This window comes from Polyodon spathula, chromosome 15, assembly GCF_017654505.1.
Source record: "Polyodon spathula isolate WHYD16114869_AA chromosome 15, ASM1765450v1, whole genome shotgun sequence".
Taxonomy (NCBI): domain Eukaryota; kingdom Metazoa; phylum Chordata; class Actinopteri; order Acipenseriformes; family Polyodontidae; genus Polyodon; species Polyodon spathula.
The window spans coordinates 14535918-14562806 of record NC_054548.1 but is presented as its reverse complement, the minus strand read 5'-3'; the positions used below and the strand labels follow the sequence as shown (position 1 = coordinate 14562806).

General features: G+C 37.8%; 1 protein-coding gene across 1 annotated transcript; it reads left to right on the top strand.

Annotated features, from left to right (window-relative positions):
• On the top strand, positions 1-25054 carry LOC121327709 (serine/threonine-protein phosphatase with EF-hands 1-like). The gene is made up of 18 exons (XM_041271858.1): positions 1-162; positions 3098-3277; positions 5102-5176; positions 7558-7685; positions 8017-8077; positions 12527-12699; positions 13411-13525; positions 13682-13728; positions 14229-14395; positions 15689-15725; positions 17667-17816; positions 18105-18485; positions 19262-19447; positions 19636-19778; positions 20649-20755; positions 21506-21669; positions 22737-22821; positions 23408-25054. Exons 2-18 carry the CDS (start codon positions 3223-3225, stop codon positions 23599-23601), a joined length of 2268 nt encoding a protein of 755 aa, XP_041127792.1. The 5' UTR covers positions 1-162; positions 3098-3222; the 3' UTR covers positions 23602-25054.
• The last annotated feature ends 1835 nt before the right edge of the window (positions 25055-26889 follow it).

Genomic DNA, 26889 nt, shown 5'->3' with positions numbered 1-26889 from the left:
AACCTTTCTAAATAAAGCAGGACTGATCGCATCACTCTGGGAGGGGAATGAATAATGCATAGCATGGAGGCTCGTTTACATCATTGAGAACCCGAGGACTAAGCACTGCTTTAATTCTCTGTTTATGGACGAACTGCCGGACTGTACTCAATTGAATTACAGGTATATTTAATCCATTTACAAATGCCTTTTTGTCTTTGTATTTGAATCGGTGCTTGTATGTATCAGGCTGGTCAGTGTGTGCCAGTACAGCAGCTGCACTCCGTAAGCTAAGGGAAAATGGTACAGTGAATGTCACTGTATTCAGATGCTTGTTTAGAGAGAAATTCTGCTGAGCTGCAGTTCTTCTGTCCAGTGTTGCCATGCTCAGATGCTTTAATACTGGACTCAACAAGCATGGGGCACATCAGCAAATTAAATGTTCCCCTCTTCAGGTAAGGTACGTATTTTCTATGCTGAAAAGTATGTGTGACATTGACGGGCAAGCCGTTTAAAATCTTTGACCCCTGTATGCTGTGTGTGTTGTTACGAACCCTTCTGGTTATTAGATCTGCACAATGCTCATTGAGGATGGTTCAGGCAATGGAGGTGTAGGGCTACATGTGCTAGACAAGACTGTTGTCTCCTCACTAGCTCTTTTGCCTGATATTAACTTTATACAGTAAGGATTACCTGAGGGTCTATGTTTTGTCATATTTGTCTGTTTTCTTTATTTAATTTGGTAGACATAGTCAATTTCTTAATTTTTACTGAGCAGGATCCAGATGTGCATCATTTCACAGTAATTATGTGAGTCTGTAATTAATTATTATTATTTCATTTTTTTGTAAGGGTGAAAAATCCATTAAAAAATATAGGAATTATTATATCGAGAATTTGCCTTCAATGGATGGATACAATTAAATCACATAAATGTTGAAGGTTACTTAAATTCACCATAAAGGGCAATGTATTATTATTATTATTATTATTATTATTATTATTATTATTATTATTATTATTATTATTATTATTATTATTATTTAAACTTGTAGTTAATAAGGAGGCCAGATATTAGATGGTACTAAAATTTACAGATGCTTAGGCTATACAGTATAAGTATTAATGCACATTCATTATTTCAGCTTATGTAAATTGTGACACTTTTTCAAAAGTTCTCGTTTGATTTGATATAAATAAGGCATTTTCTTACTACTGAGTAAAAAAATCTCAATTACAACTTTCATTAAAACTGGTAATGTTTTGATAAAAAATAAAAAGCTGTATGAATGAATAAAGGGTGTACATTAAAAAAAGATCACAAGGAATTTCCTATGTGAATCCTGCACAGAGCGACTTTAGACTTGGTAATTAAAGCACTATTTCAAAGAAACACTTTCCCCCGGATGTAAAAAGAGTACGTAATTTATCCTTTGTGCATTTGTGTTTGCAAAGACACATCACAGCATGCAAGTCCTTTTATATCCCATTACCCATTCCTGTTACCCCAGTTACAGTGGAATTTAAAATAATGTATCGAGTTCGTCGTTTCTAACAAGATTAACCATGATAGAATGGAGAGGCCCAGAGGTTTTTTCAATGTGCAGGAATTCTTAATAACCAAGTCTTATCTCTTATAGTTCCCTTTTCATTTTGCTAAAGTTTTCCAGGCTTTATTTTAACTTGGATCCCATTTCACCAGGTAACACACTTTAAATTCACTTTCTGTGCAGGGATCAGCAGTTTGCCAAGGCAGTTACTGTATTTCCTATTAACACTACAATATTCACTCCAGTGGTTTAGCTGCAACCAGGCCAAGTGACCTACAGCAAATTTACAAAAGATTCAGCAGTTACTCTAGAATGCTGTATTTTAAATACTGGCTATACCTTCAATTAACTTTAAAATAAATAAATACATATTCTTAGTAGAATATATAGGAGCCCATCAATAATGATGATAAGAAAATAGATTTGAAAGCATTGGTTAGCAGTCTTCTAAGCCTCACACTCACATAGGAATCTGCTGAGGTTGGAGCTAAAAATATGAAACACCTGCAATATGTACAGTAGCATGCACTTGCATAAAGAACTGGAGGTCAACCTCTTTCTACAAAACTGGCATACAAAATAAATGCAGAAAAACATAAGATATATTACACTATTGTAGTTTGGAAAAATAAAAATAAAAAACTCTCCAGTCACAGCTGGTGTGCACACACTTCCGTATCTAATACATTGCAGTATAACCTTCTCATCTAAACCAGCCATAGTTCACAATTGGGATCTGCTGTACTAGAATGTATCTATTATTTATTGTATATTTATCCTATAGTATACCTATGAAACATATAGTTTAGTAACCCCGTTTCTGACAATGTTGAGAGCTGTCAACTACTCAGCTACATCATTGTTTGCAAGAGGTCCCCAGTGCTGCCTACAAACAGGTAATAATCAGTCTGATAACCACTCAGTCTGAAGCAGGCAGGAACAGCACTCTAACAGGTAACACAGAAGGCTTTGTCATGAAGCAACGATGATATGAGGCTGCTATTGATGGCCTCTGCATCATAATCTGTGATGGGAGGGAAGGATCAGGTTCCAGGGTCACGTGTCTGCCTCAGGAGTCTGCCTCAGGTGTCTGCCTCAGGAGTCTGCCTCAGGTGTCTGCCTCAGGAGTCTGCCTCAGGTGTCTGCCTCAGGAGTCTGCCTCAGGAGTCTGCCTCAGGTGTCTGTCTCAGGTGTCTGCCTCAGGAGTCTGGCTCAGGAGTCTGCCTCAGGTGTCTGCCTCAGGAGTCTGTCTCAGGAGTCTGCCTCAGGTGTCTGCCTCAGGAGTCTGCCTCAGGTGTCTGCCTCAGGAGTCTGCCTCAGGAGTCTGCCTCAGGTGTCTGCCTCAGGAGTCTGGCTCAGGAGTCTGCCTCAGGAGTCTGCCTCAGGTGTCTGCCTCAGGAGTCTGCCTCAGGAGTCTGCCTCAGGAGTCTGCCTCAGGTGTCTGATTCAAGTGTCTGCCTCAGGTGATATTGCTCTAATAATCAGCAGCAGCTCTGGCACTTGCAGCACACCTCTCCTTTTCTCCTGACAGAATTATTTCTGTGAGTTTTTTTTTCTTTTTTCTTCAGCACAGTAATGTGCCTCGAAGGATTTCCTAGAGGCGCCCATTCACGAGGCTGTTGTGAGAGAACTCCTTCCCCAACACCTGGGCTGCGTGAGGCTGAATAGATGAACACACACAGCTGCTTTAGCCATGGGATGTGGCACTTCTGTTGCCACTGAGAGCCAAGCAAAGCAATCAGAGAAAAGTGAGTGCTGCCGTCTGTCTGTAAAGCTGAGAGACATGAGGGTTGCCATGATGAAGTGAATGTTGTTACCTGCTGATAGCGCCATCCTTTTCTCTTTTTTCTCCCCCCTTAGTTGATTAATTCCAGCTTCAGTGTTTCACTTTGCTTTTTGTGATGCTCCCTGCATAACATCTGGTATCCCGTTTTTGAATTTGAATACAATTTAAATGATTATATTAAACTCAAACACGGCTAAGGTTGTTCAATACATAATAGAAAAACATCAAATAACATTTTACAACATTTCACAAAATTACATCTGGTCTGTAAAAGTAGACCAACAATGTTAAATAGTTCATTTGAATATGATAATATATGAAGTGGTTGTTGTGGTAATATGTATTAACATATACAATACAATTGAAGTTTGTTAAACGTATTTCTACAGAAACTACACAGTCTGCTAATGGTAATTCTGTGGTTTCCTCATCTTGATCTGCATTATTATATTATTAAAAGAAGACCCCTTTATTTTTTTCTGGCAATGTTCCTATTGTGAGAGATCGTTATTAGCACAACTGTTCCTTCAGCTCAAGCAATGTGATTCCTACTGCCTTGTTCCCTCAGGTAATCTTCAATATTGTAGACAGCTATTCGTGTCTAGTGTCTAGTGTCGGCTCTGTGCTGGTTTAAATTGGTACCTACTAAACGGTACTGTAGCAAATCTGACTGGTCTAGAGTAGAGTATCTGGTTGTACAATATGTGACAGTTTGTACCCCCTTGCTTTCAGCACTGGAACAATGTATTCAGTGATCAAAGCAAGTGACTACATTCATCTTAAAATAGGCACACTTGCAAGCTTCCAGGACCACATAGTTCCCTTCGTCGGGTGATAGTGGATGAGAACAAGGAGACGGTGACGCCATAACCACCTAATAGGGGTAAACAAAAAGAGCCGAACTTGCAGCATGTTGGTCTGTAAGTACTGTATCAGAGGACCGGATGCTATCTATTCTAGACACAGTGTCCCTTTCAGAGGGAACTGTAAAAGTCACCTGTCAGTTTCAGTAAAGTTGGATGTCACACCACATGTGTACAAGCAGAGTTACACATCATTTCTAACTAAGAAAGCGAAGGAGGAGAGCTGCTCTAAAGCGTACTTCAGGTAGGTTTGGCAGTACAATTATGACAGAAGTCATAATAAAGTGTGGGTTTTGAAACTTTAGGGGAATACACTTTTAAGAAGCAACTTCTAACTGGGGCATTGTCAGAAAAATGGTAAATAAGTCACCCAGAACAGTGTTGAAATTACTGTATCTCTTGAAGTGGACAAATGGGAATTGCTTGGTTAATTTTGTATGGTCCATTACTCATCCTGCTATCACGCACAACACACACTTCATAAACAAACACAGGACATACTGTACATCTTGTCTAAAAAAAACTTCTCAGTGCACAATGAAGATTCAGTCCATAACCTTTATCAAACTGATACAGCAATGCTTCTGCACCTTTTCAGAGACTCTGAAAATCCCCAAAGAGCCCACCTTCTGAACACAAACATGGATTTCTGTTTGTAAAATATCAAATAGATGCTGCATTGAAGAGCTACCAGAAGGTCAATAATGTTGACCAAGTAATATTGAACTTCGATCGATAAGGTGGAGGATTGATGGCCTCAGTAGTTTGGTTTGGTGTGGTGGACAGGGTGAGGGATGCATGTGAGGAGGGGCATCTATTAATTGCTTCTACTTCCAAAAAAAAATCTTGTTGTTTATATTTTCTATCCTTAGCCTTTCTCTTCCTCTGTGCCCTATTAATTTCTAATTTTCTCATTTCCCTAGAGCTGACTTACAAATTATTTTATTCAATTACTCAACGTGTAGATGAGTCTCCCAAGGCTCCCCCTCCAGCACTAGGTAAGCAGTAATGAGCACGCTTCTCCGTTGTGCTGTTCTCTATTGTTTACTCCTGGGGCCACTGAGCAAACTTACATACCAGCACCAGCTCATATTTGAACAAGCAATCTCTCTCTTTTTTAAAATTGTTTTTTTTTTGTTTGTTTTTTTTTTGTTAAGGATTGAATTGGTAACCTTTGGTTTTAAGTACCATTTATTCGGCTGTAATTAAACACTGTAAATACTTTGGTGCCACTAAACTGCATTGTAGTGTTCTCTAATTGCAAAAAAAGTGTAATTTTACAAGTAAAATGAAATGTGTGGTTTTAATGCTCATCATAAAATCATGATGCAGTACAGCGCAATTGATAGTCTTGAGTTAGAACCAGGACTAAATTGCAAGGGCTGTTCAGGTCAGTATTGAGATGTGCTTGTGGAGCTTTGATGGATAGGTTTAGTGGCCTCTAATGGACTTTGCATGACTGTTGCCACTGTTCCTTTTATTAGTGAGCATTACATTTACATAAAGAATGGGTTGCCAGGGCACTGTTCATTGTTCACTATCATCTCTAGGTGCCAATGTGAAGATACTTCTACTTTCTTCCTCTCCTAACCAGTCCTTAACCCAAATTAAAACTGTTCACATTCGCACCAAATTCTCTTTCTCCTTAACTGTCTCCCAGTTGTCTATGTGATCGAAATGAAATCATGTAACTAACCAACAAAATCCTACACAACCAGACACCAGAGTTTTGGACTGTTGATCAGTGTCTGGTTCTGAACCATAATCTATACTTCCCTTGTTGTTTGACCAGGGTTTTAATTCGAAACTCTGATGTGGTTCCACTTAGGCCCTTGGCATATATAGAGTTTTATTCTGGTTACTATATAGGAGCAAGAGCATTGGTGCTTTAGATAGATTCTCCACTAAATGAGCCCCACTTCACCTCTTACCCTGCCTTGTCACAGGCATGATATCCTTTTTTGGAACTTCCCTCAGTTAATCTAATAGGCACAAGTTGAAATCTCTGTGATTCATCACCTGCTTATTCCATTAACTCAAATACCCAAGAGCCTGGGTAGATGTCGGGTGGATGGGGGACCGTTGAAAAAGTTGGAATTGAAAAATTGCTGTAATCAAGTCTACAAGGCCCTCTGCACTTCCTTCATGCAAGTTTATAATATTGTTTTACTACAAGGAGTACACTTAAGCATACTGATTCTAAAGTGGCACTAGACAGCAACAGTAGTAAAACTGATGAAGTGAAATTAGTTTTCTTATAGCTACTGTGAATCCTGCTGTCCACCCCAGAGCATGGCTTCCTGTGATTCAGTGTGGCAAAATTATACAATGGTAAAGAATGAGAAATTGATCTTTTCAACTTCAATGGCCAATTGGGCTGTCAATCCATTAGAACATATGACGAGAAACAGTTATAGCTCCTGGGTCTGATTCCATTCCAGTAGCAACACGTGCTTTGCATGTATTTGTCTGTGTGTGTTTGTGTGTGTGTGTGCGCAGTGTTGGAAAAATACCCGTTAATGTTACCAAACTAAAAAGATGCATATAAAGAATAACAATTAGCCATTTAATGAATGTTGCTTATTTCAAGCTTAAAAACTTCAATAGGAGTTTTACTTCATTAAGAAAAAATTGTGCTATTGACACATAATTTGTCGTGTTGTCTCTCACACCCCCCCCCCCCCCCCCCCCCCCCCGTGTGATCTTTCTGATCTCATAAGCAGCCCTGCTCCTATGAGACAGCCCGTTGCTATTGGAAATCCCTGGTGTGTTTTGTTGTCAAAATCAGATTTGTGGGATTATACACCCAACAGAGCCTGTAATTTTCTTTACTGTGTGAGGCACCAGATGTTTACCTAATTATAGCTTTTGTTTTGAGTTAGTATCTCAGTCTGCAGTCAATTATAAAACCATATTAACCTGTTTCAGTGTTTTTCTGGTTAACTAGCTTAAGATGTTTGTTTTATGTTCATAGACATTTTTTTACTCTATGAATTTTTTATGAGTACGGCAGACAACAATGTTTTAAAAATGCATCTTTTAACATTGAAGAGATTACATACAATTAAGCTAATACTGGAAAACAAAAAACAAAAATACATTTGCATATATCTGCCCTGCTTGCGACTTGTTGCTTAGGTTGGTCTATCAAAAAACAAAATAAACAAGAAATAAAAGCAGAAAATGTACACCTTCCACCCCAGGGTGTTGCCCCTTCCAGCACACAGCTGAGCCCTTCCCCCAAATCCACTGTCCTTTTTTGGTCCAGACTGAACACAGCATATAGTACACCAAGACTGCTATGCTGGGTATAACAGTGTATTCTGTTCTGACATGGTGTTCTATTCAGGCAGTAACGTTCTTTAATTTTGTGTCACAGCTATAAAGGCAGCGGTCCTGATCCAGCGCTGGTACAGGCGCTACATGGCTCGGATAGAGATCAGGAGACGATACACGTGGAGCATCTTTCAGTCCATCGAGTACGCTGGGGAGCAGGACCAGCTGCAGGTCAGTGCATACTGTCTGTATTCATTGATACAGACACTCATTTCAAGACTCCAGTAGTAAACAATTAAAACATGTTGTGCTTTGTTCATTGCCTTCACTGTCTTTATCAGGTTTTAGGTATTTCCCCCATACTTTAGTGTGGTGGGTATTTTTCCCTGTAGAAGTAGAGAATTGTACACCCTTGGACCTTGCGCAATAGGAGCAGTCTTTCAGTCTTTAATTGACCATTACAAAATTTGCCAGATTTTCAAAAAAACTATTTGCTTGCATGTAAAGTAAATGTCTATATCAGTACCAGTAAAAATCAAAATCTCTTCCGCCTCCCCCACAGCTATCCAGCTTCTTCACTTTCATGCTGGACAACTTCACTCACCTTGGTGGGGCAAGCCCAGGTAAACATGCAATTTTATATATAACATTATATATTTATGTAATTTATATATATATATATATATATATATATATATATATATATATATATATATATATATATATATATATATATATATATATTTGTTTATCAATTTGAAATACATAATTCGGCTGCTGCCTCACACTTACTGATAAGGAAGCCTGAAGATCAATGCTTGGTTGCTGCATTTTGTTTGGGATCCCACAGGGAGTGTTTAATTGGCTCTGGGGGCAAAATCAGCAAAAAAACAGCAGCTGTACTGGCCAGGTGCCTACCTCAAGGAGATGGGCTTGGCAGTAGAATCAGACCAGTGACCTTCAATCCTCCTCAAATCTTGCAGAAAGATAAAGCTGTATTAAGGGAACATTATTGGACATCCTAAACGTAAGAGCAAAATGTAGGTAAAATTAAAGGGCATACAAAAAAAAAGAAAATATTTCAAATCTAGGGTATGCCTGGAAATAACACATAACACTAAAAACAAGCACAGTACAAGAACATAAAGCACATTTAGATTTTATTTTCATCCTGTCCAGCTTATGTGACTATAAATCAGCTAATGTGCAAGGATAAAATAATCTTTTAAACATTTCTAACCTGAGACCTTCAGAACTGGCAGAAGGCACAGGTGTCGTTGTCCATCCATCAGTCCAAAGCACCTTTGACTATTGTTCCATAGTCCAATTTCTGTGTTACTGTGCATATTTTAGCCTTTTAGTCTTGTTCCCCTTTCTTAACAGAGGTATTCTTACTGCAACACATCCTTTGTCCTGATTTCAAGGGTGACCTTCGTACTGTTGATTTGATGGACGACGACACCTGTGCCTTCTGCCAGTTCTGTTGTCAATTCAACGCTTGTCTTCTTTCTATTCCTTAAGGATATTATCTTCAAGTATCGCTCATCCTTGTTAGACAGCTTTTTTGGTCTTCCAGTCCTGGGTTTATCAATTACAGATGATGTTTCTCTGTACTTGTTGATTATGCTTCGGATACCACACCTTTGCGAGCTGTTTCACTCAATGTTTTTCCTTCTTTATGCAAGTCAAGGTTGTTATCATAGTAGAGAACACTAGTGGGGACTTTGAGTAAATTGTTGATGCTCATAATGCATCTGAGTAGAAAAATGCAACATGTCTAAGACTTTTACATTAAGGATTAATTAGGGGTGCACAGCTGTAATTTATGTTCCTTCTGAAATTGTGATTTTGTAGAGATTTTTAATTGATCAAATCATAAAAAACACAGTCGCACATAGGACTAAATTCTCGGCACAGTTTGCCAATAAAATCTAATGCACTACAAAGGGTAAAGCTACATGTTATGGTGTTGCCCAGAGTATTGCCCACAACTTAAAACCATCCTGGATTCCTAACTCAGTAGGACACTTATCGACACCAAGTATTTCATTTTGTTACTTTACATTGTAATGAGACTTTTTGGCACACTGTGTTAATAAAAAACGGTGCACTAAAATACATTAAACTATGCATTACAATGTTGCTCAGGATATTCCCAACAATTTAAAACCATTTTGGGGTACTTGACTCAGCAGGGCACTTATCAGCACACAGTATTCCAATAACTTAATATTCATTATAATGGGACTTCTTGGCAAACACTATGCCAACAAAAATGTATGCACAAAAGGGGTTAAATGCTATAAAGTTGCCAATAGTGTTCTCCACAATTGAAAACTATTTAACGGTTTGTGTGCCAATACTATGTGCCAATAATTGGCCTGTTAAGTTAATTAATACAAAAAATAAGGGAAGGTGCTGTGCTAGGATTACTCCCATATGAGGAATACATTTTAATTAAGAAACTGTCAATATAATCGTGCAGTATTATCTATCACTGGGTTGGAAAACCTTGTGTCTGTGTTATTATTTCCTGTCTAGACTGATGTATGGTTTTGTTTCCCTGATTCACACAACAATAAACCAGTGTTATTTGCTCGCTTTTTCAACCACAAATGAAGGTCACGCCTCTTTAGAATGTGGTCCACTTGAACGGGAATTACCCAACATGTATAATACATGTATAATTCAAAATAACCCAATTTAACTATATTATTGAGCTCCTCTTTTGCTGCTTTAAAGAATACTAACTGCATGAGGAGACTGGGTTGCTTAGCAGCATGGAAAGATGCGAATGCTAATGTAAAAACTACCCTTATTATCATGTTATGACTGCTTGCTTTATTGTGTGCATAGCCATTGCATTATGCTATTATGTCAGTCTGCAGCCAAGTACAATAATCACCACTTGATTCAAAACAATGGGATAGAAAAAGTCAATCATAACTGAACAGATTGTAGGTTTAATCAAAACTGTTTGAATAAGTCACGCAGTAAGAACCTTGGCAACCTGTAACCCTGGTAATGGATGCTTCTTCTAGTAACAATTCAAAGTTCTGTACTGTTCTTTGCTAAAATTACTTTTTCTTCTGACAAAATCAAAACTGGATTATAGTGCCCCTTGTCTGTATTTTTGGTTTTTGTCTGGGTTGAAGGATTTGGATATTCTTAACCTTTCTTTTTAACCACGGTATCAATTAGCCTTTAGAACAGCTTGTTGTTTGCTGTATGGTAAGTCTTGCTAAATGCAAAGGCTTGGTTTTATTCAAGTGTCCTTGTGTTGAGATTGTGTAGGCCACTTGACATTTCTATGGTAATGAAATAGTTGAATGAAAATGAGAATGTAGAATGTTTTCAGAGTCTTTATTATGAAGGATGAACCTTCCACAATCCACTCATGTTCAAGTGTATACTCTGAGGGGAAGGAAAGGAGTGGAAAAGAAACCAGAAAGCAGAAATGTCTTGGAACTGTATGAAATTGGTTAGTAGGTAAAGAAGCATTGATTTATTGCAAGAGTAATTTAGACCTCAACACATCACATGGGAAAAGCGCTGTAACAACACACCTGCTATAAATGACATTCTAAACCAGTATCAGGTTTGAGTGGGAAATCACCTGTGTGTTTGCACTTGACTCTGAACCCTGCATTGCTGAATGCTGCTGGGTTGTTTTTGATTTGGTTATACTTTATTTTACTATAACATGCTCCAAAAGTTTATTTTATTTTATTTTTTTCTAAAAAAGAATTCTGATTTCTCTTGTAAGGTGTAGCTGTGAAGGATTCAGAAACTAGTGTTTGGGGGCATTGCATATTACTTCATTTGTCAGTGTTCGGTTTTACACTATAATATCATTAATTGGTGTCTGTTTACTACATTCTTCCATATTTTAGCCAAGTTGATTTTTTTTTTTTTTTATTGTGTTTTTGTCACATTTTACAAGAAACCCATATTGTGCAGAGATGATATTTCCAACCTGGGCTAACTGCTTTCAGAACCATATGGAACACTACACATTTAACTGGCAGGGGGCTGACCGTACAGTGATGTAAGATTTAATTGAAATGCAAAACCTCTGTTGCAATGACTTGAGGGCAAGTATGTGGGTAAGTGATGTGAAGTGTCTTCATTTCCTGGAATATGATGAGGCAAATGCAGTAAGCTTGCTGTTGTTTACTAGTAAGGGGGGGGGGGGGGGGGGGGGGGTGAGAACACTTGATGACTAACACTTAGTCTTTTCATTGAGCTGAAATATAAGGTACTTCAATGAGAACTGATGCTTATTCCAAAGATGTAGGCTACTTTCTCCTTCACATCTCCTCGGTGTGCTTCTAACTTTCAGTACACAACCTGTGATCTCTTATTCTCTGTATAAACTGGGATAGCCTGTTGTGATTTTCTCTTTTCTTTAGAATTGTGGATTTGTGGCTTTCCTAGAACAATACATAAAGTAGTATGTGCTGCCTGCTTTTCACCATCAGGGCTGTCTGAAGGCATTACACATTAGATCCATCTGCATGAAGAAGTTATTGCAGACTTCAAGCATTTTAAGCAATTCTGGATTCAACTTTAGTTCTAGTACAAAACTAAATAATTAAACACAAACCTACAACTGCAGGTACATCAAGGATAAAACATGCACGACTACTGATCACACTTTGTCTATTTGTCACATCTCTGCTATGAAGCCTCCCTTGTACTTCTTCCCAGGAGCAGTTTTGTAGAACGATAGGGTCGACAAGAGTGAATCCAGCAAGATACAGTAAAATCATGATTATCTGAAAACCTTTGTTATCCGAAATCCCCCCTAGTCTTCTTGTGTGCAGTGTTGTGCTCTGCTGTCATAGAAAATGGGCTATTCAGTCCTCAATCTTTGGTATTTAAGGATGATTTAAACAAGTTAATAGTTGCAATTTGATTATCCAAACACCCCCTGATCCCAAAAAGTTAGAATAATAGAGGTTTTACTGTATTGTTTTAGGGGCTTACAATACTCTTCACATCATGAGTCAGAGTTTAAAGTGTAGTAATTCTGGTGGTCAAATAATAGGATAACCCTTTCTTTTTTACAGACTTGATTTCTCAGTTCTTGGAAACCACAAGTGACCCCATGAAAGAGGAAGGCAGAGCAGCAAAGTACGAGAAGATTGAGGTTCCAGACTCCTACCCTGGCCCCCGTCTCTCCTTCCCCCTCACTGTTGCACACACTAATGCATTGCTCACAGCATTCAAACAGCAGCAGCAGGTACATGGTGTATATATCTGATTGAAATGTATACAAACTGATATCATGCAGTCCATAGAAAAGAATGATGCAGTGCGTTCTTCAGAGCTCTTATACATAGCAGGTGAAACATGTCTTAACATGGCTTTGGTTCAATGGGAGAAAATTCAGGGAACAGTTTAATTAGAATACATCCCATATAAATCATTTAATAATGCATTTATCAATGAAGTAGACAGTATAAAAAATAAAACTCAGTTATTATGAACAATAAGAGGCAATTTTCTTAAAGCTTTATAATCAGTTTGAAGCACAACATTAAGCTTTTACTAGTATTATAAATCGTTATCTTTTATTGTTAGCCATGCCTATTAATGGATCCTTAATTAAAGTGAAGAAATAGAGTACTGATGACAAACCAAGCGCTATACTTAATAACCAAAAATGAATCTGTCATCGAGACATTCTACCCATAGAGCCAAGTCAATTAGCTAAGTATCAACTCAATGAATTGGATTCAATTTTTAAATTATATTTAGAAAAAATAACACCCAATGAATGGAACATATTAGTGTGACTGGCCAATAAAGCACAATGCTATTTCCAGGAAAAACAGGGATATGAATTTAGCGTACTGAAAGAAAATACAAGGAGACAGCATCTTGTACCCAGAAAATTGTTGGAAGTCCAAATTGTTATTTCATCTGATGGCTGTCTATCCTGCCCATTTAGCAACTACATGCTCGCTATGTTCTACAGTTATTACATGAAACAAAGAAATTCTTGAAGAAGCTGCCGAACATCATCCACTTGTCGACATCCTACACCAAGGAAATCACAATCTGCGGTAGGGCCTCCTTGCATCCTACTGGCAGAATACTTTGGTTAAACTGGCTACCTTTCCGGTTTTTCATCCATATTTTACAATAAAAAGCGCTTTTAACACATTGATATGTGCATGTAATCTAGCATCAAGGTCATGTGCTTGGTTTCAATTCTCTAGGTGATTTACATGGAAAGCTGGATGATCTGCTGCTTATATTCTACAAGGTAAAAATTCTGTCATTTTCCTTCTAAACAGGCCTGGGTTAAAACATCTATGCCCTGAAAAATTATATCGATATTTTCTTCAGTAACATAGGAAGAACAATGGGCTGGTTTCACAAATTCTGATTAGCAATGATCTTGGTAACATTAGGACATGTTAGATTGGTGACAAATTGAAACTGTGAAACTAGTCGTAAAACCAGTGAAACAGTAAAAAAAAAAAAAAAAAACATTCTTAAATATTAAATTATTGTTCACCCTATTGCCTAAAATAATTTCTGATATTGTGGAAAATATAGTTAAATTGATATTAACACTGCCTTGTTTAAACATACAGTTTCGATCATTAGCCAATGATTATTTTTTCATTAGACCTGAGTACTTTTTAGAGATTCAAATATTTTGTCTATTTAATTCCTTTTTAATTCACATTTTAAAAGTATCATTGACTTTTTTTTTTAGATAGATAGTTCGTGAGATCTATAATTTTTTCGTCTCTGCAGAATGGACTTCCCTCAACTGAAAATCCTTACGTGTTTAATGGCGATTTTGTTGACAGAGGGAAGAAGTCAGTGGAGATTATAATAATCCTGTTCGCCTTTCTACTTCTCTACCCCAATGATATGCATTTAAACCGAGGAAATCATGAGGATCACATCATGAACCTGAGGTAAATTCAACAAGTTTGATTCCAAAACGCTTCTACTGGTGAATCAAAACAAAATTGAAATAATGTATATATACTTTAAGTTTGTTTTGATGGAAATACAACATATAAACACACACACACACACACACACACATTGTATGTATATATACACACACACACACACACACACACACACACACACACACACACACACATTGTATGTATATATACACACACACACACACACACACACACACACACACACACACCATACACACATATATATATAACAAATGAATGCACTGACTTTACGTGCAGTTACGCAGCGCTTCTGTGCATGGGTAACATTTTGATTTCATTTTGCTGTTGGGTCGTTAATGGAGAATTTTACATACTGCTACAATATGTACCAGATTTAAAAGTATGTACTGTATTACAGTCCACGTGTCGTTGCTTTTGGCAAGTGATATTTTCAGAATCATATCGTTCTGCAATTTAAAATACTACTTCTGTTGAAAATCTAGTACTGTTTTTTTTTTAATTAATCTTTTTTTTTTTTTTTTTTTAATCGTTTTACATTTTAAGCAATTCTGTGCATGGGTAACATTTTGATTTCACGTTGCTGTTGTTGGGTCGTTAATGGAGAATTTTACATAACTGCTAAAATATTTGCCAGATTTAAAAGTATGTACTGTATTGCAGTCCACGTGTCGTCTCTTGGCAAGTGATATTTTCAGAATCATATCGTTCTAAATTAAAATACTACTTCTGTTGAAAATATAGTACTGTGCCGGCTATGTATTTTTAACATTGTACCTTTTTTGTGCTCCCTGAAGAATGGACAAGGGTTGGAACGGGCCAAAATGAAATAATCAGATAGGTGTCACACTGTTTTAAACGCCACTGAAGTCAAAATTCCATAGGATCAGATATGTGAGTGCTGACTGTATACAGAAGCTCACTGTGCTGACATACAATGAATATACACTACTATCCAACACCCCGAAGGGTGTGAATATTAACCATTAGATTAACAATTACAAAAACTGAGATTAAATAAATGATTTGATTGGGGGTTGCATGTTGTTTTGTAACAAGAACAAACATTTATTATTTTGTGTTTACATTTAAAAAAAAAAACCTACTATTCAGTAAGTATGCTGGGAATCAAAGTGACAAATACCCTTACTACTGCTACTCTCAGTCTAGCACAGAAACGTTGCATTGTGAGAACTGTAAGATAATAAGGCAGTACTTTATACAGCTATAAACAGCAATAGTGATAATCATGATAATAGTGATCATTGTTTCCAGGTATGGATTTACAAAAGAAGTTATGCAGAAATACAGGGTGAGTAGTTTGGAATTACTTGTACTGTACTCTGAATGAGTGATCTGAGAGTGCAGCCACCAGCACTTACTGATGGCCACACTGCTAATTGTTCCTAAAAATGCTAAGTATGTCATATGAAAAATATATGGACATATACACTTCTTTAAAAAAAAAAAAAAAAGTCAGTGTTTCTCATTTGAAATATACAGTAGCCTCTGTGCTGGATCTTAATTTCCCGTCCCTTTTAACAATAAACTGGAGACAAAAATCAGATGTTCTGCTAGATTTTCTTTTTTTATTATTATTGCTCTGACAACAGGTCAAACCTCAAAGGTTAATCAATCATATGCATTGATATACAGGAATACAACACCTAAGCTAAAGTACACTACTAACCTATTGAAGTTAAATAAATACAAAAACTAATTTTACTTTCCTCATACATTGACATGCTGCACAATTCCCAGCTAGATCTAACAGAAGTATAATGATTTGCAATGCCGTACTTTGCCTGTCACACAGTAGTTAGTTATAGGTTCTTGTATGTGGCATTTTTAAATCCCTGCCATGAGCAACATTTTCATAAAGTAATAGCATCACTGAGGCTACTTATGCTTTTTTTTTTTTTTTTAGCTGTCAGATTTTATTAAAATGAATTAGTTTCAAAGCTTACTCTGCTAATGAGCTCTGCAACTACTAATCATATTTTGTACATATTCATTTAAACAGCATCGCTTCCTGTAGATAGAGCTTGAAAATGATATATATTATCACCTGGGCATTAATACTCTGGTTTTTATTCAAAAGCTTGCTAGGGGAATATTAGACACAAGCGATCAGGCAAAAAAGGTAGTAAATCAGGCAGCTGTGAAATAAAGATGCTACTGAGCACTTTGAAGTAAGAAAATAAAGGAAAACAGGTGCTGTTTACACAAATAACCCTATACAGACACAGGTGGAGGTTTCTTAGGCAGCACTCCCCTATTATTTTTTCTTAAACACCAGCATTGAACATGCAGGCCCACTGCAGCCTTTTATACACATCTGCCTCTGCTAAACTACAATGACTACTTGATGGGCCTGCCAATCATGGCCCACATCCTCACATGGAAATTATTTCTCTTATTCAAATTTGCTCTTATTTACTATTGACCTATTGTATTTTACAACTGCTCTCATCTGTAAAGTGATATTAGCAGGGTATCTGCTATGAAATAAATAATAAAAACTAAACTCTTTTCTGGATCCAGTTAATATACACATTTAACAACCACTAACACTGTTAAACGTTTATATACAAAATAAACAAAATATGAAAATAAAGATACTGTTTCCAGTGTTGATGGGATAATTATATGCATTTATAGTGTAGAATGTGAGTGAAGGAAAACAAGTCCCAGTACAAAATAAGTCACAAAAATAAACACTATTTTTATACATGTGAAGGGTTTTCACGCAATCACAGGGAAACCTAAAAGGAGTCAATTTTAAAAACCCAAAGCCCATGTAACACAAATACACTGTCAGCAACCTGCTGCAGGTGGCATTTTCAAGAAATATTCACAAAGTAGCTCAGCTCAAGATTGTTTAGATGTTGTGACAAATATTAAAATGTTGCCTGATTTAAAAGTTGCCATTAAAAAATCATCAGCCTAAAGTTTTTATCATTGTGACTAAGATATTCAGACATGAACGAGTAGACATTTTTTTTAATAATGATAATCATTTTAATGAGGAATTTAAGTTTTTTTTTAAATGTTTCCATGATGTTGTTTGAACTCATTTCAGTTTGGTGCAGGACACTCTGCAGCTCTGTGTAGCTGTTAACTGAGGCATTTATACAGTGTCTTTATACAATGACAGTTTAAGGGATGTGTCATTGTAGGCCTTCTATTTTCTTTGAATGCAAATCCATTGCAAATTGAAAAACCAATACGATCTGTGTAATTTCCATTTTAGTCTCACGGGAGGGAAATATTGCTGCTGCTGCAGGATGTCTTCAGCTTGCTTCCTCTAGCAACCATAATTGACAATAAAGTTCTCATCGTCCACGGAGGGATATCGGATATGACAGACCTGGATTATCTGGCTTCAATAGAGAGGCACAGGGTGAGAAAAATGCATGCAGTCCTTAACAAATCTGATTCTGATTGAACACAGCATGTTAATGATTGATTGAGAGAGTCAAAGTAATATATGAAATGGAATTCAGTAAAATTTAAATTAAGTCTCTAAAATACCTGGGCAGATAGTCTGTATCTCCATCCCTCAAAAACAACAGAGTCAAGCTGGAGCCTATAATGTAGAGAAGAATGAACTATAGTGTATTTGATGCCATGGAAAGGCTAACAGTATTTGACAGATAACATGTTTAATCATGTTTCCTTTTTCTTGCAGTTTAAGTCAGCACTCAGACCCCCCAGGATGAGTATAGACAGTAGCCAGGATAAGGGCAGAAGACAGACCAAGGGCCAGTTACCAGCTCAATCTTCAGATGGCCACAGGAGCATCTCCACAAGATTCAGTAGCAACCATCTGGTGAAACAGAGCAGTGGAGCGTTGTCATCATCCTCCTCCTCTTCACTATCTTCCTCCATCCCAGAGTCCCGCAGAATGAGTGACATCCAGGAAAAGGACACCAGCATGACCAGCAACGGGCGCCACCAACTCCATCACAGGAGCATCAGCCCCACGGGTATACTGGAGGTGCCCTTCCTAGACTCCAACGTCACCATCACTCCCAGAGTGCCGAGCTGGGAGGAGATGGAGTGGAAGCAGGTAAGTAAATGAAACACCTCCCACTGTTCCCAGTTAAAGGATTATATTACTTCTTACAGTGGCTGCCTTCTGGAGACCACACATTGCTATTGCTGGGGTACTTTTTGGCCATATGTGCAGAGATTGCTACCTAGACAATTTCACAGCTCGCCACTCAAACTGTAAGGATTGGTATTAACAATAATATTAATATCTTCATAGAAAGGGTGGAGCTCTGATAATTTCTTGTTCTTTTTTTTTTTTACCAAATATCAGGCAAGATACATTTATTAGGGAACTGACCTGCTACGGGGTCTGATTCTGTGCTTGTTTTGTGAACAAATAGAATTACAGCAGGTGCTTGTAACGCCATACATGAAAAGATTTATAAACCTTTTTTTATAGTTGCCCATAATGGCTTATGTGTGGTAGAGATCTGGTTTGAAATAAATATGGAGTAATTACAGAGTGAAGATTACATATTTTTTCCGTGTTGTAACAACTACATCAACTATCAAGGGATAGACAGTTGTTTGATTCCCATGTGTTAGGCATCGCCCTAGTGTAGACTAGAAATACAAGATCCTCCCAATTTACGGCATGTTCCCTGAGCCTCACCTCTGTTTTTTTTTCCTAGCAATAATATCGATATCAGTTATTTTACACTCATTTACACTGTAGTTTTTTTGGTCGTGACCATTTATTTACACTGGACCTCTGCTGATTTTAATGTATTATGGGCAAAAGCGAAATCCCAAATTGCTAATACACTGAAGAAAGGGTCCTATCTTCTGCAGATTGTGGATTTGCTTTGGAGTGACCCCAAAAACCAAAACGGGTGCACCCCCAATAGCTTCCGAGGGGGAGGATGTTACTTCGGACCTGATGTCACTCTCAGATTGCTGAAGAAGTACCAGCTGAAGATGCTGATTCGTTCACACGAGTGCAAACAGGAGGGCTATGAGCTCTGCCATGACGGGCAGGTAGGCAAGGAAGCAGGGTGCATCCTCCCAGCACAGCATACTAGTTTTGAAAGAAATGATTGACTTTAAAAGAAAATCACCACTGCATCTGGGGTGTCAGCCCTGTACTAAATGTTACTGACTTGTTTCCCAATGGAAAATAGCTGTAGTAAATCAAATATGTAATGTTCTGCTTTATTTTTGTGAAGGTGATAACAATTTTTTCTGCCTCCAACTACTATGAAGAGGGTAGTAATCGTGGGGCCTACATTAAGCTCGGCCCGGATCTGGTGCCACGTTTTTTCCAGTATCAAGTTAGTAAATTTACCAGGAGGATGACACTGCAGCAGAGGTAAGAGGCTCTAATATTACAAAAAAACAATTAGAGGGTAAAGCCAATTTTCTGGTTTCTAATTTCTAGTTTCTGGGCAGAGGCTGGGAATGAACTGGTGATAACAGGAGACAGATTCTGTGATAACACTGTCCGTTACATAATTTTGTTCTTCTCCTGAGGCCTGGGTTAAAATTAGTCACAAATTAAATTAGTTTATGTCTCAGCCTAGCCAGGAATCATATTAGTCCACATAATTGGCCTAAGTCAATATAATTGTCAGTCTCTGCTAGAGAGAAGTCTATGACTGAATGGGGGCAGGATTACGAGAGGAAGCTTTCATTGTGCCTGCAATAAACCATTGAATACTGGAAGAGACTAGGACTAGATCGTATGCCTTCCGCTTCACGTTGTTCCCATGGCAACAGAAGAAAAAGAGCCTGGCATCACATCTACTATCTAAGAAACATACATTGCATTAGTTAGGAGGAAACAAGAACCAGTTCTGAACATGGGATAAAACAGGACAAAACAAAAGGTCCAAATAATATAAAGCATAAAACATGAAATATGGGAGAGTGTACAGGTATAATCAGAATCTGTGTACAGCATGGTTCAGGAGGTTTACAGAATTTTGACAGGTGTGGTGTTCTTGTTTGGTTGTGGACACTATTTTCTAAGTCTGTGCTGACCAACATTGTTCGCCAGGTTCACCTCTGGCTATATATGTTTTTGTTTTATTGATATATATATATATATATATATATATATATATATATATATTATAATGTCCCCAAGAGTAGTATGGCTAAAATGAATCAACTGCATGTCAAATATTGCATTTTCTTTTCTGTAAGGATGGAAACCCACCTGTTGTTGTTTTGCTTACAGAGTAAGCGTGGCTGAAGGTTCCGCTCTCAAGTCTCTGCAAGAAAAGCTGTATGCGCACAGATCAGAGCTCATCGCCGCCTTTAAACAACACGACATTTCCAGCACAGGCAAGTGGCATTCCAGCAATGTGCTTGAGGACTACAGTTACAGTTAAGCTGTAGATCATGGACTCCTTGTTTTCAAGCTGGCTTGTGCAGGCAGTGGTAAAACTCTCACGCAAGCAGAATAGTATGGGGGGGAGGGGGGGCTTGAAAACCAAGCCCACTTTTCAGGCTACACTTTAGTTTAAGGAATCCATTTTTAAATCACCTACTGATGTGTTATTAAATGTTTTCATTGTAATAACAATCACCTACTGATGTGTTATTAAATGTTTTCATTGTAATAACACAGCTTAACAGTTGATTACAATGAGTCTGAATTAACTAGTCATTTAGCAGACACTTTTTATCCAAAGTGACTTACACACAGAGGCTAGGGGGTGAACTATGCATCGTAATCTCATCTGAAGGATGATTTAATGACACATTACCAGTGTAAAACCTCACATCATGACAAATGAAATCAGAATGCTTGTTACAGCTTTGGTTATATGTTCTTAAGACATGGCACTGCTTTAGGGTTATTCCAGCTGAAGTAGACCAAGGGGGGTTCCTCAGTTTTCGCTTAAGTCAAATTTTTTTATTTTTTTTTTGCTGGAAGTCAAAAAAGGTAAAAAAATGGATTAAAGGCTGCAGAATTTGGCAGTTGATCTTTTCTATATCCTCAGAGATGTTTGGCAGAACAGGTTTCTACAGTGGAGTAGTGACCCAGGTTGAAACTAACAGTCTTGGATGGTGTGTGCAAATCATTTCTAGGAACTGTTTCCACCAGCGACTGGGCCTCTGCAGTGGAGTCGGTCCTACGCCTTGATCTACCCTGGAGGACGCTGCGTTCACGGCTCGTCAGGCTGGCTCCTGACGGGAGTGTGGAATACATGTCTTGCTTTGAAGATCTGCACATGGGACAGCCCATTAAAGAGGTGAGAAATCTCACCTTCATTAGGGCCTCTTAAACAAAAAAAGGGCCACGGTATTTATTAACTACTACATATACAGTTTTTAAATATTCTTTGTTCTGTATTCTATAACTACAGAATGGGATTAGCTTTGCAATTAGCTTTTTTTTGCAATTAGCTTTGCATTCGATTTTTAGAAACTGTTACTGGTTTTTAGAAGCAACTGCGTTGTTAAAATCAAGTCAAAATGCCTTTTAAAAAAATATGAAAAATGTAGTTGACATTGGCTGTATTTTAAGAATATGCCATTTGAGTTGTGGGCTCATTGAGTTAGGGAGCTACAGTGTGTGAAATGAACTGTGGATGCCTCACTCGGTTTATGTTGGACAGGCGTTTGAACTAGTGAAAATGAATTGTCTTACCCAGATGGTGAGCTTTTTTTTTTTTTTTTTTTTTTTTAGAAATGTTAATAGACAAGTTTGTGGCCATAATACCTACTTTTAGACTTTTGTTAGAACAGATTTTATGAGTGTGTATTTGCGTTTTATAATTACTGCCCTGCCGCCTGCAGGAGGGTGCAGTTACCAAGATCTTTCATGTCAGAGAACAAATCTGTGCACAGCAAGGACCATTCTAGCCCAGAAATGTGTTATAGCAATACCCTGTATTAAACCAATTACACCTCTATTCAGGTATTATAAAACAAAACACAAACCAAAAAGTTATGAATGTGCTCTATGTCCCTTATGATTGACTATACTAATACTGTGTAATAAAGACAGGTAATGCCTGTAAAGATGGTTTTAGGCAGGAAGCTGTAATACACCTGCAATAATGAACATTCGATTGACAGGGAGATCCCAGCAGCACAACGTCAAATTGGACTAAGGAGGTAACTCCTACACTCATGTCAACCTTCATTCAGTGGCGGTACATGTAATCAAGCCAGGTACAACCTCTCATGCTATTGGGTTTACCTCCTCTTTCCCAACCTCCCCCTCACCTCAGTGTCCGCTGAGAGGTGTCATTCAAAATGCTGTAACTGTATATTTTTAAATCGAGTTGTCCTGACTGAATCTCCTTTTCAACAGGTTACACCAAGCTTGGTGGAGACGCTGTATAGATATCGAACAGACCTGGAGATAATATTCAATATGATTGACAAGGATCATTCAGGTAAACGTTTTATCAGTCTTTCTAATTTTAAACAGTACGTGTCCTGTTTTTGAAGCAACTGCTCTTACTGTACCTGTTTATACCGTTGAAATAGTCTCACATGTTTTTGTCAATGTTCCCTTGTCTTTGCACTTCCTTCGTTGACCCTAAACGTTTTAAAATTCATTTTTTATTGGACTTTTATTTGACTTTTATTGTTTGAACAGGGGGCTGTATTTACAATTTCCTATACCTGGGATTCACGATAATTTACTAAAAGGATGTTAACTAAATGCCCTTTGTCTTTGATTTCCTTATTACAGAAAAACAAGCTGTATAGTATTTTACAAGAGAAAACACTATAGTATGGTCATTTTCTCTTGTTGTAAGTAAATACAAAAATACATATTCATGAAATCCAAACTATTTGAAAAACAAATTACTTTATGAGTTAAAGCTTTAAGGCCCACAGATTACCAGCCTCATATTTGAAGTTAGGATTGAGGTAAAGTTTAAAATATCTAGTCCTCTATCAATGTTGGCCTTTGTATTATGTGCAATTAATGTCCGTGGTGTAATGTACATGATATGCTCTCTGTTCTTTTAGGACTGATTTCCATGGAGGAGTTCCGTCAGACCTGGAGGCTGTTCAGTTCGCACCTGCACACCCATGTAGACGACGCAGCCATCGACGACCTGGCCCGCAGTATTGACTTCAATAAGGACGGCAGCATTGACTTCAATGAGTTTCTGGAGGCATTCCGCGTGGTGCACAAACTGGACTCCAAAGAAAAACACTGAAGGTTTTTTTTTTATTGTATCCTAAACACCCCGAGATGTTTACCACATTCTCACTACTTACCGTTACTGCCTCCTGTACAGTATTCGCACAGTTGGAACAAAAGCCAGGAGGGACACCGGCCCTCCAGGACTGGAATTGCCCACCACTGTCATAACTGAACATTCAGTTCATGATTGTTGATTACTGCATGATTCAAAGTATGACGCTCCTGTGAAAGGGTAGCTTTGTGGTGATGGCTTGCAAAAATAGCAGAGCCAGAAGTCAGAGATTGTAGTTCAAAAGCACTTTTTGTGAGCTGTAACAAACTAAAGATTAAAAAAAAATATATATATAAAATCAGAGAAATGAAGCACCCAAGCTTTGCTGTCTTGGTGCTTTGTCACAGCCAGCTCACACCCTGCTGCTCTGGCCTGTGATCCTCCCAAGAGCCCCCAAACAAAGGAACTGGCTCTTTTTTTATACAGATAGACAAACTTAAATGTGCAATTATCCTGTCTGACCACATTCCACATGGTTTTAACCAAACCTGAAACTTAAGTCATACAAAAACACACACACAACCACATAAACAACATATACAAAGTCACATGTGCAGGACCTTAAATAAATTACTGTATCACACTCAGTTGTTCCCCGGCAGTGGCACTGGTGAAACTCTGGGGCACTCTGGTAGTTGCTCTGACAGTTGTGCTGGCACTAGGAAAGTGAATTTTATTCATCTCTAGATTTTATTACCAGCTATGTGTATCCTGTCATGATGCGCTTTGAACGATAAAACTAGACTCAGAAACACCTGCTTAAAAAAACAACGGGAAGAACAGACTTTTTTGTGGCAGTTTGCCTTTTCCAAAATGCTGACTGGTGTTGTTCTGTATCTTAGGTGACTTGCTTTTTCTGAGATGCTCCGTACCCCCAGCAAAGAAATAAAAAGTGAGAATACATGGTTAGCAGCGAGTGCTTATTGATAAACTGGCTGCTGACCACGCATACGATAAAACCTGTGCTGAGGGTCGAGGGGTAAATTATGTAATTGAAAGCCAGTTGACCCCTCAGCCTCAATATAAAAGACCTGCAGCTTTAGCTGACTGGGGTGGGTTGTCCAGAGGAGGAAAGAGACAAGTAAGAACAGAAACTTAAAGTAAACAGTTGCTGCTTGCGCCGTCTTTAAACCAGCAGGACACTTGTTTGATTTATTGTTCTCTTTGTTTTGTGTTTTGTCTATTTGGTTTACACATCGAGCCGTTTTGTTCTGTAAAGTGTTTTGTTTTTGTTTAAGTATTTTATTTAATAAAGAAACAAGCACATTTGCATCTTGCCCCGTGGTACTTGCCTGCTGAGCATTCCATTAATTTCCTGGCCTGACGTCACCACAAAGCCAACCTGCCACACTTGTACCCCTTTTCCACCTGCACACCCAAGCCAGCCTGGTAATGCTCGGGTAGCTGGAGTTGCTATAACTAAATAAATATGAGGTCTATTACGTGGTTATCTTTCCTAATATATTAACTTTTTTGCTGCGAGAGGAGCTGAGGCTTTCTTCGGGAGACGAGATGCTTCAGCCCTGTTCTGGCAGCCGAACCTGGGGCAAGCTCATTTCCTCTTCCCCTCTCTCGACCTGCTGTCCTTGTCGCTTCGAACTGAGCTCCCGACCGCTGTTTAGCCAGACTATTTATAGTTTAAACTACTAATTATAATGATACAGAAGTGGGAATGTTACCTTTTTAATTTTTTTTGGAAAAATAATAACATTGTTTACATGATGCTTTATACATGGTTAATTCACTGAAAGTTCAATTTTTGCTTCACTATACAGTATGTTCATTATAAACAGGGAGTTATTTTATTTTGTAATTTAGTCAGATGTGTGTTATGTGTCCCACGGCGTAAAGGTAAGGAGTTAGGAAAACATCTACCAGTTGTGGTCCTGGGGGTTGTCACTTTCTCTTGGAATGATGCTAGAGCGTAATGGCAAAATGCAATAACCCCACCCACAGCCTGCTTGGGCCCCGAACCAGATTCTGATATGTTGTGAGGCTGGAGTTTCACGGTGCGGGTGAGCAGGTGTAAAAGGGGTATTGGTGTCAGTTGTGGGATAACAGTGCCTCCAAGACTCAGGCCATAGATGGTACTGCGGGTCCTTCTGTTTTGAAAAATAAACAAACAAACAAAACAAACAAACAAAAAAAAACAAGAGACATGAGAAAAAGACTAGGACTGGATTATGGCAAATCCTGGGCTAGAGGACCAGACCATCTCAATGACAATTAACCCTTTGCTGCCTAAGCAGAATGACCATATATGGGCATGAATATGACCACTTTGTGTTTTAGCGCTTGTAGTTTGGCAACCTTACATCAGAAACCCAGTATATCTACAGAAAGGCATTAAGTAGCTGTTTCCAATGATATAATGTATTTTGTTATGGAATATATTAGTTTTTTTTTTCATATAAGCCAAAAAAACTTGCCACATGCTGGTAATATATAATGGTGTAATTCCTTTAAACTGTGCAGCTACTGTATATTGTTCATTTTGTTTGCATCTGTTATACTTTCTGTAAGAGAGGAATTGGTTTACCAGTTAGGTTTATCCTTGCTGTGATGTAAAGCTTTGTCACTGTTCAAAACAATGTTTTTGATTTGCATCAGTTATTACATATGAATGGCACAATGCAGGGTTGTATTTGGGGAAGCATGAATGTACATAATTATAACTGTAAAAAAATACAGATATTAGTCTTCAGATAAATACTTTTTATGGTGTTTTATGTAAAAAATAAATAAATGTGGAGTATCTGAAGCAGTTTGGTCCCGTTAACTTGGTCATATGAAAAGTTTTTTTCAAAAGCTAAAATGCAAATGTTACCATTGTGATAGCTAAGTGGAGAGAAGGCTAATTGCTAGTAAGAATACATTACAATACTTCTATAGTCAGTGTATGCAGATGGCAATTATGAATATTCTGCATGTGAGGTTATTTTATATATACAAACATATATACAAAAAAATATTGGTTCAATATTTAATTAAACCAGTCCAAGATACATTCTTATTAGAATGGATTAAGTAGGATTAAAAAAATACACCCAAATGTTATGCATACAGAATATGAATTAGATGTTACTTTTCCCACATGTGGGTCTCTGAGGTGTATATTTGTGCAATACTTGGTGCAGCCTTGTATAATATGTTTTGAGTCTCTTTTCTAATTTCTAAGATAATAATATAATCCATAGCTGTCCCCTACTTAAGTTTTCAGTTAAATTTTTTTGCAGGTATCTCAGTGTA

Excerpts from the sequence above, each read along its gene's own strand:
- LOC121327709 (XM_041271858.1), top strand. The coding sequence starts at position 3,223 with ATGGGATGTGGCACTTCTGTTGCCACTGAGAGCCAAGCAAAGCAATCA. Across the intron at positions 19,779-20,648 it reads AGGATGACACTGCAGCAGAG|AGTAAGCGTGGCTGAAGGTT; the intron begins GTAAGAGGCTCT and ends TTTTGCTTACAG. Across the intron at positions 22,822-23,407 it reads GATTGACAAGGATCATTCAG|GACTGATTTCCATGGAGGAG; the intron begins GTAAACGTTTTA and ends CTGTTCTTTTAG.